The 15,361-nt window shown below is 44.5% G+C and overlaps 1 protein-coding gene across 1 annotated transcript in view; it reads left to right on the plus strand.

The window, feature by feature from the left end:
• The window catches only part of LOC135398866 (laminin subunit alpha lam-3-like), a 76,296-nt gene that overhangs the window by 19,259 nt on the left and 41,676 nt on the right, over nt 1–15,361 (plus strand). Inside the window, exons 2-12 of the mRNA XM_064630397.1 lie at nt 5,251–5,377; nt 5,444–5,597; nt 8,362–8,604; nt 9,995–10,054; nt 10,220–10,339; nt 11,189–11,278; nt 11,409–11,523; nt 12,514–12,632; nt 13,383–13,544; nt 13,629–13,784; nt 14,821–14,961. Coding sequence (XP_064486467.1) covers nt 5,251–5,377; nt 5,444–5,597; nt 8,362–8,604; nt 9,995–10,054; nt 10,220–10,339; nt 11,189–11,278; nt 11,409–11,523; nt 12,514–12,632; nt 13,383–13,544; nt 13,629–13,784; nt 14,821–14,961 — 1,487 coding nt within the window. The remainder of the gene's footprint in view (nt 1–5,250; nt 5,378–5,443; nt 5,598–8,361; nt 8,605–9,994; nt 10,055–10,219; nt 10,340–11,188; nt 11,279–11,408; nt 11,524–12,513; nt 12,633–13,382; nt 13,545–13,628; nt 13,785–14,820; nt 14,962–15,361) is intronic.

Raw genomic sequence — 15,361 nt, forward strand, 5'->3', positions numbered from 1 at the left:
CAACGAAGGACTGTATAAAAACGGAACTATAGAATCCGGAGGAAATTTGTCTCGACTGTCCACACCGAATATCGATCAAACATTCTGTATCGCACGGACACACACAGAGACACATGACTACACTTTGAATTTCGAGCATATATAGTTCCTTAATTCTATCAAAAACGTTCCCGTTGCAAACACTTCGATTTCTAAACCTTGCTGCACAATAACAAGCAGAAACTCGAATTGAGCTCAGTTGAATACGCGTATATACGAAGAGCTAGTATGAATCGCGCAATATGTCAGCGTATACCCCGTGAGGGATTGTGTAGTAGTAGACATACAGAGCAGCATCAATCATGCCAATGACGTCAAGTCATATCGCCCTTCTAAAAATGACATCTGTTCTCTCGCCAATTAGGACACAATGGCGTATACGTGATGCCGATATGGAACCACCAGCTCTGTATACACGCTGCTCAATATCATGCGCATCCGATAAGTGATATAACGGGTGGATAATCATGAGCGTGGTCACTGACCGATCACTGTGGTCGAGGGTTCGTATATAGCTCGAAGTATTCTTAGGCGGTCGGCGACTTATAGCGAATAAAAGATATAGTACGTATTTCGTTTTTCTGCGGGAGTTCTTCCACGTGGGACGTTTCGCCAGGTTCACAAATAGCTCGAAAAAACTCTCGCAAAAGCACGAATCTAAACAAACCTCTAACATCAACACCCCTCTCTCTCTACGCCATACGGTGCAGATGAATCTTTTTAAGTTTTCCTCATCGTAAAATAATGGTCCATCGTCCACCTTATGTGCGCGTATAGGAAACCGTGAAACGCGTTTTAAAAAGCTCTCCGATCAAACCGAACCTTTGAAAAGCGTCATGTTTTCAGCAAGTTTTCCGCCTTTCTCGATGCTCAGTTAGAGATGTCATTTATCTCCTCGTAAAATTGGAAAAAAAAGCTCAGATTCTCTGTTTCCCGTACCTCCATTTCGTGCGTCAGCCCAAACAGAAACGAGGTCGATAAACCTCTCAGTCTGAATTTTGTCAGTGCCGTTAAGATGTGGGAAACAAACTGAGAAAATCTCCGAGTTTTAGATCCCCTCAGACAGGCGGAATTACCGCAAAACGAAATCCACCCGTTAGAAATCAGGCGTGACAGCGGTTCTCTTATTTTGGTCTCGGTTGTATAGTTGTATACGATAAGTACACGTCGTTTGATCCCACTTTCCTTCCTTCGTAAACGTCGTAAACAAATCATAAACGTCACGATGTGGGGAAGGTTGCGCATAACTTTTAACTTTAACTGGTTGCTTTTAAGCTCCAGTAACTTCTTGAAGAACACGTTTCTTTTTTTTTTTTTTTTACGGAACTTTGTCAAAGTAACTCGGGGAAAATTCCAAGTTCCTTTTGTTCTTTGTTTGTTAACATTGTTCGTGCACGCCGGTCGTATGCTGCTTAAAAAAAAAGTTTGTGTTGTAACTCCTTTTTGGGGAGTACATCCTTGCCACATATATTACTCCCTTTTTGAGTGTACAATTACTCTCCCAGTAGGGAGCTAACGGGTCTTCTCACTCCGAAGGGAGTCAGGAGACTCCTTTTTGAGAGCGATTGTACGCTCAAAAAGGGAGTGATATATGTGGATATAGGTGGGTTATGTGGGTGGGTGTGGGTTATGGGACTTTTGGGAATACAATAAATTGATTGATTGATAGGTGTATACTCCCCAACAAGGAGTTACAGCGCAACCTTCTTTTTTTTTTTAAGCGTGTGGTTAGGATGACCGTTTTCCTAGTCGAGACAGGGGGGGTGACTCGGGTTCGAATCCCCGCTCCGGCGCTGTGCTGTGCTGTCTGTGTGTGTGTGTGTTTTTTTCTGGGTTTTCCGGCACACTTTACGGACGAACGACGGCACGCAGTACCTCTTGAAGTCGGCCCAGGACGCAATACTAACTCCCCTGTCCCCCACTCCTTCCTGCCGTCTTCTCTCCATCTGTCCACGTCTGTACGCCGCTCATACAGCCACAGTTGCTTCGCGTCGCTAACACGAAACAAAAAAAAACAAAAAAAGACAGAACTTGATATAACGGTTTCCTTGCCAGCCAGCAGCGGAGGCCGATCCTGCATCGCTGGAGACTTTGCCCTCGTTCTGTCGTCTGCCCTGAATTCAATACGGTTTTTGTTGTGACTACAACCTCCCCTACTAGACGGAAACATTTCACTCGCCCCCTCTTCTGTACTTCGCGCAACTACCGTATATTTCTCTGTACAAGCGCGTGACGTTACTATAACCTCTAAAACGAATTTGAATGGCCTCTCTTGAGAGTCTTTGAAAGAAGCGGAGCCGCATGCTGTGTGCGTCAATATTGCTGCGCTCGGCCGAGCTTCAACACGTTTTAGTGGGACTTTTTGAATGCGGGCAATGAAATGGGGCTCCAACATTTATTGTTTGACGTGGCTGTTAAGACTTTCGGCGAACATGTGCGCTCTACGAAGAGGAAGGGACGCATTGAGTGTTTCCGAATGGGGAAAGCGGCAGACGGACGTCTTTGATTCTTCCCTACCTTTCTTTTTTTATTTTATTTTATTTTGTGTGTGTGTGGGGGGGGGGGGGGGGCATATTTTCGATGACCCTCCAGCGATTGTATTGCGGGAAGATGGTTAAAAACATACATGTCTTCTGCGGCACATTTACAAGTTGTTGTTTACATTTGTCTCAGTTTGGGGAATTATGCACTCAGACAGACAGAAACGCATGAGACGAGTGCATACCCCCCCCCCCCCCACAAAAAACAATAACAAAAAAGAAAAAAGAAAAAAAAAACAGGGAAATGTTACCAACAACAGCTAGCTGCTCCCAGATCTTGACAGTGACGTCAAGAGTTACAGCGTCAGAGATTGGATTGGATTGGACTGGATTGGACATGAAAATAGTTCAAAACTGGGACTTTCTTGCATTCTGTTTATTTGTTTGTGATGTACAAGGTTTTGCTTCTGATTCGGACGTAGCACTTTGAGAAATCTGTGTCCAACCAGATCTTTTTAGGACCCTTAGGGACAGGGTAGGGACTGTCAAAGAGAAAAAGATTATTTTTCTGAGGAATTCGTTTTTCGCCAGCCTGCGGGTTATTTAGCAAAGATGGCAAATCTGACTTTGTTTTAAGTCAGGTAGTAGCTAGGGCTTTTAGTATATACGTGCGGTAGCTATTGTATTAGCTGTTCTGACTACATGAAAATATTACGTTTCCTGTCGAATTTAATTCCCTTTCCTTTGTGTTTTGCTCGTTATCAGGTCAGATAACGAGGAAGTCGAATGACGCAGATATGCATTAGAAGGACGAACACAACACGCCCACACTCTTAAAAATGAACTTCACCGCATAGCACGCTCCTAACCAACCATCATCTCGAATGATATCGTTATCTGCCCTGATTTGTTGAAAACGGGAGGCGTACGCCTTTTCTGCGACAATTATGAACTGCATATGTGTCACAAAAAAGGCGTACGCCTCCCGTTTTCAACCAGTCAGGGTGGATAACGATATCATTCGAGAGGATGGTTGGCGAAGAGCGTGCTATGCGGTGAAGTTCATTTTTAAGAGTGCAGTTGCATACTTCATTGAATGATGGAAGTTGGTTGCTGGTGCCTTTTCTTCAACTGCAGTCATTCGCTGATCACTAATCAGGGGCATTCGTTCTCAATGCGTTTCAAAATGGCTCCTTCCCGCCTTTTAGCTTCGAGGTGTACATCTTTGGCTTCGAGATAAACCAACGTGAGCTTCCATAAGAGACTCGTTGTAACTAAATACATGCTGCATGTTTATGTTGATTAGTGGCATAGCACAGGCACGACCTTTATCTGTCGCTCTCTTTCTATATGCTTAAGTGCAGGATCTAATTTCATTTCCGCACATTAAACCGAAGCACGAGCTGGCGACGTGACTTTCCTGAGAAAACCTGTTTGGTAGTATCGAAAGAACTGGGGCAGTTAGTTATAGTACGTGAGAAGTATCCGGAACTCAGTTCATTGACTGTATATACGATTGCTGGTACAGAGCGATACCTGCAAAGTCCAGTTTGAAGTTCAACCTGCTACTTATTATTACGGATCGGGTGGACTGCACGTAAACGATGCGAGCTTATAAATAGAACATCTGTATATGCAATTAGGCGATAAGTCTGTTCACTTTCATAAACGTCACATTTTTGCTCAATCTCAGTTGTTTTGATTTCTTATATTTATTGAATTTGTTTGTTCTTTCACTTTTGCGCGTATTGTGCTTTGTCCCGTACTGTGACAGTACATCGTTATATTGGATACCTTGTTCTGATGTTGTCGCCACATATATGATATTCAGATTGTTTCCGAGAGACCCCACCTCTAGCTATTCTACGGGGCCCCCACTGTGTACTATGTATTGCAAATACTACTAATCAAATTGAAATTGAAACTTGAATTGAAATTGAAGTCGAAAAACCCAAAACCGAGAAAACTTCCAAGTGAACATTTTGTGCAAGGTGATTGCAGCTGGTATTCCTCGAACAACGCCAATGAAAAAATGTGTGCCGTACACGTGTACGTATATCTACACTCTTAAAAATGAACTTCACCGCATAGCACGCTGCTAGCCAACCATCTTCTCGAATGATATCGTTATCTGCCCTGATTTGTTGAAAACGGGGGGCGTACGCCTTTTTTTGTGACAATTATGAACAGCATAAGTGTCACAGAAAAGGCGTACTCCCCCGTTTTCAACGAATCAGGCCAGATAACGATATCATTCGAGATGATGGTTGGCTAGGAGCGTGCTATGTGGTGAAGTTCATTTCTAAGAGTGTACTATGCAAGTCCTATTAGTATATATAGTTTTAGGGCGTGCGACTTAGTAGGAAAGGGAGAGGTTCCTGGAGCCTGACTTATCCCCTTTTTCAGAAAAAACATCGCGTTCACATGGTTTTGGTGCAGAAAAAAAAAAAATGTTCACGAGCCAGACATTGATGGCTCAACAATGGTGACGTTGAGTGGGATAAAGTCACCTGTGTATATAGTGAAGAAGCCACGATCGAGCTTACTGAACTGCTAAATGAGCACACTCTTTGAAAATGGGCAAGATGACCATGATAGCAACACACACTATACCATGAGTGCGCATATCTCCAAGGCCATGGGCATGCATAAGCAACTATAAGAGGTCCCGAGTTGTTAAGATATTCGATGAAGACCACGTGAACACATGCGGACCTTTCTTCCTTTTCAGACCCGAGTAAAGGCCTCTTCCCCACAACTTTCAACTTGGCAGCGAATGCCGGCATCACAGTGAACGCCACATGCGGCGAGACAGCGCCCGAAACATATTGCAAGCTCGTAGAACATATTTATGACAGGTGAGTCAACGAGGGATTTCAAATACGTGCCGGAAAATATATATATTTGCGATGCAATGCACCCAGGGAACCTCAGTGTAGCGTGTGCGATGGCAGCAGTCCAAGCAAGCAGCATCCTATCAGTTATGCCATCGATGGTTCTAATCGATGGTGGCAGAGTCCTTCGCTGCAAAATGGGAAGCAATACGAGTGGGTCACCATCACGCTCGACCTCAAGCAGGTAATTAATTCGTTATTAAGATCGTGAAATTTATTAGTGCTCGGCACAAAAATCGACCTCGGGCATTGTTCGCCGTGTAGTCATCATACTGATCATACTGATCGTTCTGATTATTCGGTTCGTTTGTTATTCAGCGCCATGTATCATTCACGGTATTTTTTGTAGCCTTTACATAATTTTTATACATAAAAAAAGCTATGAGAGCAGCATAGATGTCGTTTTGTCGTTTATTCCATGTTGAACTCCATCATCATCATCCCTGTTCGTCTCTGTTCATCATCTCATCATCCGTTTGTACTTTCTGTGTGTAGGCGTACTGGGATAGCCAGTCCGACTGCGTCGAAGCTCACATCCCCCCGTTTTTTTTCTTCTTTATCACATCACCGTCCTTTTTGCAGTTGAGTTCTATACGGCCAGGCGGACATCCTATCGAAGAAGGTATGCAACTACAAGATGACTAATTACCCAAAATTCATTAATGAACTCTTTAATTAGGGAATTTCGGGCAAACGCGAGACAGCAGAACGGGAGACAGTCCTCGTTTGAAATCCGTGTTATCTTCTAAAAATCAATCAATCAATAAAAATCAATAAAAGAGCGCGTGCCGTGAACTATCCATCGCTGAATTTCGGTGTGCAGATGAGCCGAAACCGAAACAGCGCGCATCAGGAGCAGCGCATCACCCTCGCCGACGGAGGGGAGGGAGAGGGGGAATATGTTTAGTGAAGAAAGAAAAGGAGGAAAGGCTAGTCAGCGTAGACCGACTAGCTATTCGTTTAAGAAAAAAAAAAGGAAAAGAAAGAAAAAGGGAAACAAAACATACACTCTTAAAAATGAACTTCACCGCATAGCACGCTCCTAGCCAACCATTATCTCGAATGATATCGTTATCTGCCCTGATTTGTTGAAAACGGGAGGCGTACGCCTTTTTTGTGACAATTATGAACAGCATAAGTGTCACAAAAAGGCGTACACCTCCCGTTTTCAACAAATCAGGGCAGATAACGATATCATTCGAGATAATGGTTGGCTAGGAGCGTGCTATGCGGTGAAACTCATTTTTAAGAGTGTAGGCCACACACACACAACAGGGGCCTTAGGGGCAGTGTTGTACGTAGCGCCGTTACTAGTAGCGGCGCTACCGTATCCGTTACTTTTTTTCGTAGCGGAGTAGAGATCGCGCTACTTTTTTTAAACTGGTAACGAAAGAAGTACTTCCGCTACAAATTTGCGGTAGCGCAATCTTTGAGCGCTACCGCTACTTTCCGAGCTGGGGTTCGCGACAACTCAACTTCGACCTATTATCAAACCTCCACTCTGCCTGCCTTCGATCAAGCTGCCCGATATCACAACTCATTCTGGGAAGACCGGGCAAATAGCCGAAAGGAGGGCACAGAGGCCGTTATCTTACGAAGAGGGTGTGTCCTCCACGTGTTCCCTATTTGGGATGAACCTTCTTGAAGATTTGGTGCATGACGTCACTCTATTCTGGAGCCGTCCTCGCTAGCTATGAGTCATGACATTCCACGTGACATTGCACCACGTGCGCTCAGGTGCTTGACAGTTGCAATTTCTTGTCCGCTGCAATGGAGGGACCATGGCCTGCTACAGTACAAAACAGTAGCGTGGTGTTCAGATGTCTACTATGCGCCTCGGTGGGAAAGCTTTATCTGTGCGTCAAGGAAGTCAACGTCCAATTTGAAAAAGCACACCATGGTATGTTTACTAAAATCTCGTTCCGGGCAATCCGAGTTCTTTTTGTGACAAAGCTGTTGAGCCTTTTATCGGTAGACTTGCTTTGTGCTTTATTTGCTTTAGAGGAAGAGAAAAAGATATGCAGGATACCGAGTAGGCTTTAGTAAATCTGTAAAAAAAACGGTTTTCAAAATTTTAGCCTTCAGGCAACCTACGTGTAACCTCATTGGACGATTTATTATTTTGAGATATTGTTTTATTTTATTGTTTATTATTTTAAGACGTTTGAAGTACGTCATCAACGATGCTGTTTGTTTATTTCCTAAAAAGTAGCGCATGAAGTATCGCGTTACTTTTTACGGGTAACGGTAGCGGTATTCCGCTACTTTTAGGTACGTGTAACGATATCGGGATTTCGTTACTCTTTGCTCAGGTAGCGCGTATCGGTATTGCGCTACATTTTTCGGGTAGCGCGTACAACACTGCTTAGGGGCCGACGGAGGCTTATCTGGTCCGGTAAGCGGTTTATCTGGCCAGCTGAGCTGCACGTACTCCAATCATCTCCATCGCTCCAAATCACGTGGTTAATTCTCTGACGTGAAATGACCGCTGTACTCCCTGCGTCCCCGGTCGCCGCGGTTTCGGCTCATTTGCATATCGAAATTCGGGGATGGATATATCTTAACGCACGTGCGTGTTTCAATATTTTTTGAAGCGTTTTGGAATGGCGTTCAACGAAGATAGTCTCTGAATCTGCTATCTCGCTTTGCCAGAAATAATCTAATCAAAGAGTTAATTACGTCTTGTAACGTTCTTCGAGAGTATGTCTGCCTGGCCGTGGAACTCAACTGCAAAAACGACATCTATGCTGCTCTCATGGCTTTTTTTAAATACAATTGCGCATTACTCGACTAAGCGCATTATGCAGTGATGCGCATTGCCCGATTGCTCAAATTATCCAGCAGCGGATAATATGAAAACAGTGCACATTAACCGACCGGTGCGCATTATTCGTTGAACGAATTGTTTCCGTTCACCGTTCCACTATTATAGTTGATTGTATTGACAGGTGTTCCAAGTGGCCTACGTGATAGTGAAATGTGGCATCTCTCCGCGTCCCGGCAACTGGATATTGGAACGATCGTTGGACGGCGTCTTCTATCGGCCGTGGCAATACTACGCCGTGAGCGACGATGAATGTTGGGAAGCCTACGGTGTAGCCCCTACGCCTGGAAAACCCGCCTACAAGACGGACGACCAAGTCATCTGCACTTCCTATTACTCGAGCGTCACTCCTCTCGAAGACGGAGAGGTCAGTTCCTAGGTGCTATCGCGTAGTCGCGAGCACAATTGCATGCGGGGAGAGGGTGCGTCTTGTTCTAATAAAACATAATTATTATTAATTATTAGTTAATTAATTAAAACATTACTGATTAAACATTATTCACGACAACCCAGTTCAGAGGGACATAAAACGACGTCGTACGGGTTTCCGTCCCCAGCGTTCTCGCACGGCGCGTAGAGGATTGACGAGGCTCTGACAAGATGGTGTATACTGACAGTATAAAGTGGCGTAGCGAAAGACGTGGAAGTTGGCACTTCTTTCCCCCTTCTGCACGGCCCGCCCTGATTCGAGTTGTGTTTCTATTAATGAATCTATTTTTGGGACAGAATACTTCGTGAACTGTCTCCTTTCCCACATGAGGCTTCTCAGTGGCCATTATGTTCCATTTCCTCTTTAATTCCGCACGAAACGGTATTCTTCTCGTTGCACGAAATTTTGAGACGTCCGAAGTGCCGAAGATGGATGATGCGTTCTCAGTTTCGTTTGGAGACGCCGCTGCGCTGCCGCCGCCTGAGGCGCTAACGGGCGGCTGTTATCCGAACTAGACGCGTGGGCACCGCACCGTCGTGGTGCGCACTTTGGTTTTCGCGTTTTCTGTCGTAGGATCCGAAAGTAGAGTGTGCGTCAGAAGACCGTTGATAACGTGGCTTTAGGCATTACCTTACCTGCTGCATCCAGTCGACGAATGCGACTATGAGTCTCGCACTCTGCCATTCGTTCCGGTAGGTACAGCTTGGGACAGAAGTTTACGGAACACGGCACTGGCGTATTTCTTCATCGGAGCGCGGCCCCCTGCTAACTGTCAGAAAGAGATAGAATAAGAAACAGGTGACCGCGACTATTCTATCCAACTCTGAATATGTTTGTCCGCTCCCGTTTGCTGTTCGGGTGTCGCTCCAATGAAGAAATGCGACACCCCGCGGTGTTCCGTAAACTTTTGTCCCAAGCTGTACGATATAACTTCGCGGTGACGTTAACGGTAGCTATAGTAACCATGCATCGCCAACAAACGTTTCTTTTCTTTCTTTTTGTGGGTGTTTGGCCCGTTTTAATTTAGCGTTGCGTTCGTCGCTTACCTTTGTACGTATATGTTCTTGGAGTCGAGTTCCTGGACAGACATGATTGTTGTTGATGTTGATGGTGATAAAAAAATTAATAAATGTAGCGATTGAATTCACCACACGACGAATTCAGCTACTCTTCTCATAAACAGACACCCGCCTCCCCCCCCCCCCCCCCAAAAAAAAAGTCACTTTCGCCTACATATAGAAATAACGTATCAATGTCTCCATCACTCTAATGCTGACGCAGCGTGGCAATACTGACAGCATCCCACCGTTTTTTTCTTTTTCCACAGATTCATACATCTTTGGTCAATGGAAGACCTGGTGCTGTTGAGTTCACGGAAAAGCTCATGGTGAAGTCATTTTTCTTCTTTTGGCAGTTCCTCTTTTTCATTCATTTTGAGTACCATTTGAATTTATGATGTACCCATGTACCTGCGGTTGTGCAACCAAACTTTGATTTTCAAGTGGTTGATTATAAAGATACAGTGGTTGCAACACGAGCTTTGTTTCCACAGGACTTCACCAAAGCACGGTACATCCGGCTGCGTCTTCAGCGCATTCGTACCCTCAACGCCGACCTCATGACCTTCCAGACTAATGATCCAGACAAGGTGGACAAATCTGTTACACGCAGGGTAAGCAGGCCACGTCACTTTTCTACATCGTCACCTCTTCGGTGGTTACAGTTTGACCTGACTAAAAATGACCACACATACTGTGAAATGGAGTTGACAACCATTAATTAAATTATACATAAAGCACAGTAATGTTCATCACCCTTTGCACATATTTTATGCTGTTCGAATATTTACATATACATATTTTTTGTACACTGTGCACTTCGCCCTTTCACCCTCTCACATTGTCACGCGTCTCCGAAGATGTGCAATGAACAAAATAAAGACAAAAATGGTGTTCCCTCACAAATTCTTTGCCGACGATCTATCGAACGGATTTTTGTTCCGAAAATGGCTACGATATCAGGTGACCGAAGGGAAGATGTTTCTCTTTGAGACAACTTCATAGCCTTTATAATGAAAAAGTTAATTAACGATTTTGAGGTAATTAATCATTCGACGGTTGAGCAACAGATGGCCAAGAACGTCCGCCAGCCGAGAGATGATAGAAGTGAAGACAGGATGTCTATAGCCCTTATAGTTTTTTATGAAAAATGTGTATCGAAAAAAAAAAAAAGACACCCTGTATATTGGGCTCTATGTTAAACATATTTTGCATTTGCATTTTTGGCAAAATGTATTTTTTTTACATGTTCCCTATATGCATATTTTCTACTTCCATATCAGTAAAGGCATATTTTGCACATGTATACGTCTCTATTTGCATATTGTACGTTGTCATACGTTGAATTTGTGTACTTTGTAATACAGTTCCCGGAAAGCAGCTCCAGCTTTTACATATTATGTACATATTGTGTCTGCATAGTTTGCAGTGCATCTTGTAAACATTCGAACAATTGCTCGCAGTACTTCTATACCATCCGAGACATCTCCATTGGAGGCCAGTGCGTGTGTTCCGGTCACGCGAAAGAATGCCCGGCGCAGCGAAATGGAGACGTAGGCATTTTTCTTCTGTCCAATGGATGAGCTAGCTGTTCTTTGTCTCTTGCTATGTATGCAATGTAGATGTATGCAAACCGGGATATAGTGACAAATTTTGCTTAATGTACACCACGTTGATACACAGCTCCACTGTAAATGTGAACACAACACCTGTGGTACCAGTTGTGAGCGATGCTGTCCACTCTACAACCAGCAACCGTGGCGGATGGGTACCGGTGAGGATGCTGCAGAGTGTGAAGGTTCGTCATTCCTTTTCGTTTCTATATACACTGAACCCCCGTTATATCGAAGTCGACAAGATTACCAAAAAATTCGATATAAGCGGTTTTTTGATAAAAGAGGAGATGCTTCAAAAACGGTAAATTCAGGGTTTCAGACCCAGGAAAATTCGAATACACCGTGTCACCGCGACAATATTTTATTGACATACAAAAAAAACGCAGTCACCTGGGTTTGGCACGTAGCCCCTCCGCCGTCGAGGAGGTGCTCTTGGATTTTCCTCAGGCACGTCGTCTGTTCGTCGTCGCCACCACTGCACTCTGCCTCGTTGCGAAACTTCGAGAAGTTCCGCAAGCCGATTTCAAAGAACCGGCCCCGATTGGAGAGCGGTCTCTCTTGTAACCCTGATGACATCGCAATCCTCCTCCTCCTCCTCCTCGTTTTGGCCTCCAGAGCGAGTCGAGCGTGAGCGCGTGTTCATGCTCGGGGTCGTTTTATTCCAAGAAAAATACTGCGTTCAGAGAATTTTTGTGTTGTTAGCTGTCACGTCAAGTTACATCCTTTCGTAATTCACCAGAAACAGAAAATGTTTTTGATGGCTTTCTGGGCTCCTTTAAGGCCACTGGTCCCCCCTCTCTCCCTCTCCCCTCTCTCCCATGTCAAGAAGCCGTCCTCCTGCGTCATACTTTTCCCACTCATCACTGTACAGAAGGAAAAGAGGTTGTAAGGGTGATCGTGTTTGGAGAAAATAAAGAAAAGAAGGGAAATGTGGCTTTCGGGAACATTCTGGGTGGCGACCAGCAGCCTGTTCTCAGGCACGCGCTTCTTAATATACGTTCACACTTCGAATAATCCGGTTGTAAATACGCGTAAACGCACGGAGATTTCACCGTACCTCGAATAAAGCGATAATTCGAACGAAGTGACTTCGACATAACGTGGGTTTACTGTAGTTGTAGACGTTAATTTGATGTAGTGCTTCTTTTTCCCGTACATGTCGCTTAATGCAGCTTGCGAGTGTTTCGGGCATGCGTCTTCTTGCGTCTACGATCCTGCTGTGGCCAAACGGAAGGCTAGTCTCAACACACAGGGTGTCTATGAAGGGGGAGGCGTCTGTCAGAACTGCACCGTAAGTTAGCTGCGGGACAACATGAACGTTGTTCTTCTTTGAACTTACTGCCACTGTAATGTTGTGAGGCTGTTCTTTCGTAGTCTTCCATGGGGCTAAGAGAGCTAAAACCACAATCACGAGATGAACGTGCTTTTTTTTTTCTTTTTAGCGCTCTTTGCCCTATGGAAGTTTGGACTATCCTTGCGTTTGCTGACCAAGAGCGAGGGAGGCTCCGCCTCCTGGATGCCGGCCAATAGGAGAATGCGGAAGCCTCTCCTATTGGCCAGCATCCAGGATGTGGAGCCTCCCTCGCCCTCGGTCAGCAAACGCAAGGACAGTTTGGTTGTATGGAAGTTTGGAAGCCACCATTGTCTGGTGGCTGTGGAATTTAAAAAAACAAATTGTGAGAGTGAGTTTTTTTGTTTTGTTGTTTTGTTAGCTTAGTAACATTACATGCATCTGCCAAACACGCACTCTCAAAAAATTTATAACAGGAGGTCCTCCCGAAAGTTTACTTCGGGACCTCCTCCTGTAAAACCTCGTGTCCAATGTAACAGATTGTCAGTTAATGCCTAACACGCTCGAAACTTCGAGTCAAATACAAAGAAACCCAAAGAAGATGTTTTCGTTAAATGTTATAGTCTTTGTCCCACAAATTTGCTCGCTTCTTTTTCATGTTTGCACTCCTAGGTGGTAGCACTCCGAGGTAGCACTCGAGAGCTATTTATTTAGACACGGTTCTTAATTGTAACAACTTTATGTACCTAGCACCACACCTCCGGCGTTAACTGCGAACGTTGCGAAGACGGCTACTATCGGCCACACAACGTGCGCCCGGATAGCCTCGAGCCGTGCCAAAAATGTTCCTGCTCCGGCCCGGGCGCGACGCGGAAATGCGTTTCCGATGATACGCACATAAACGAAGGCCTGGTGAGAAATAATTTCCACACTACGCGTATTTCTCTTTCTCGACCACAGTCTTAACGTTATGTACTTTGAAATCATCACGCAAAGTTCCCGGGCGACTGTATCTGCCACGAGGGATTTGCCGGGCCCAAGTGCGACAGCTGCGCGCGAGGTTACAGGAACTATCCCCGATGTGAGCGCTGTCGGTGCCACTATGCGGGAACAGAAGACAGCACTCAGTGTGATGGGCACTGCGTCTGCAAGGTAGGTACCTAATACAGTCAAACTCCTTTATAGCGAACACCTTTTTAACGAAAAAACCACTGCAGCAAATTTTTTTGCGGTCCCGCTGGAGCCTATAGGTCCAATAATGGACATCCTTTTTAACGAAAATACCTTTACTGCAAATTTTTTTTTGCTGTCCCCTGAGTTTCGTTGTAAAGGAGTTTGACTGTATTCGAGTCATTGTGAGATGACTACAGTCGAAGTACAGGATGGTCCTTTCAAGCTACAACACATTCTGTGTAGTCGGGCAAGATGGTGTCTTACCTAGCTATGCATCGTTGCATGCCGATAGTGTTTTGCTTGCAGTTTCACTATAATGTTTTAAAAGACGTTGCAATGCAGAAATAAAAAGGAAACAACGGTCCGCCTGTGTTATTTTGCTCCTGCAGTACAGTCAAACTCCTCTACAACGAAACTCAGGGGACAGCAAAAAAAATTTGCAGTAAAGGTATTTTCGTTAAAAAGGATGTCCATTATTGGACCTATAGGGATCCAGCGGAACCGCAAAAAAATTTGCTGTAGCGGTATTTTCGTTAAAAAGGTGTTCGCTATAAAGGAGTTTGACTGTACTAGCGATTTCGTAAAGCAGGCTTCACCTCATGCAGGGAAGCATCAGGTGAAGCCCACTTTTGGGAATGGTCCAATATTGGGAACAAACAAATATTAGATATTTGATTCACGAATTGAATACTTCGAGTGATTTATATTCAATTTGAATTTGAGACTCCGAATATTTGCGCAACTCCAGTAAATATGCTTGTACAAGCCGTGAAAACAGAGACCTTGCTGCCTCTTAGATGCACGGTCTAAATATTGATACCCTGCGTCTACTGTTGTGTGACGTATTATGTCAGGTAAACCAAAGATTTACGCTTGATTCAATCCGATTCAACCAGAATTCGCTTGAATCTGATTCGGTTCAACTCGATTGCACCCGAATTATTGAGGCAGTTATATAACCCGATATTTAGCAGTGTCTCTCACGGAGTCGGTGCTTCGTCTCTTTTCTTTCCAGAAACACGTGGAAGGCGATCGATGCGATCAGTGCTCCCACGGATTCTACGACTTGTCCGAGAGCAATCCCGAAGGATGTTCTTCCTGTTACTGTTTTGGAATCACCAACATCTGCCGCCCCAGTGACTGGGGTGTAGAATACGTTAGTGCATCTTTTGCCCCCTCATATCACTCACACGCACACTAAATGCTGTAATCGCGTTTTATCCCATAATCACCAGATATAACGATAAATGCACCGAGACATTCAAACTCATGGGCGATAGCGCATAAAAGGCACGTACAAGCAGTGATGGCCAGTAGTTAACTACATGTAGTTAAACTACTAGTTAAACTACCTGATTGTAGTTAAAAAGTAGTTATCAACTACTTCTAGAAATGTAGTGGTAACTACTAGTTAAACTACTATTTTGAGTAGTTAACTACAGTAGTTAGGTTACTGCAGGCGCCAACTACTTCCGATTTTGTTGCAAGCTTTACGGCACGATTGTGCTTCTGACTTTTACCTTGAGCTACTTGTTTGAAGAGAACGGAGGTGCGGA

Source organism: Ornithodoros turicata, chromosome 6, assembly GCF_037126465.1.
Source record: "Ornithodoros turicata isolate Travis chromosome 6, ASM3712646v1, whole genome shotgun sequence".
NCBI classification, from domain to species: domain Eukaryota; kingdom Metazoa; phylum Arthropoda; class Arachnida; order Ixodida; family Argasidae; genus Ornithodoros; species Ornithodoros turicata.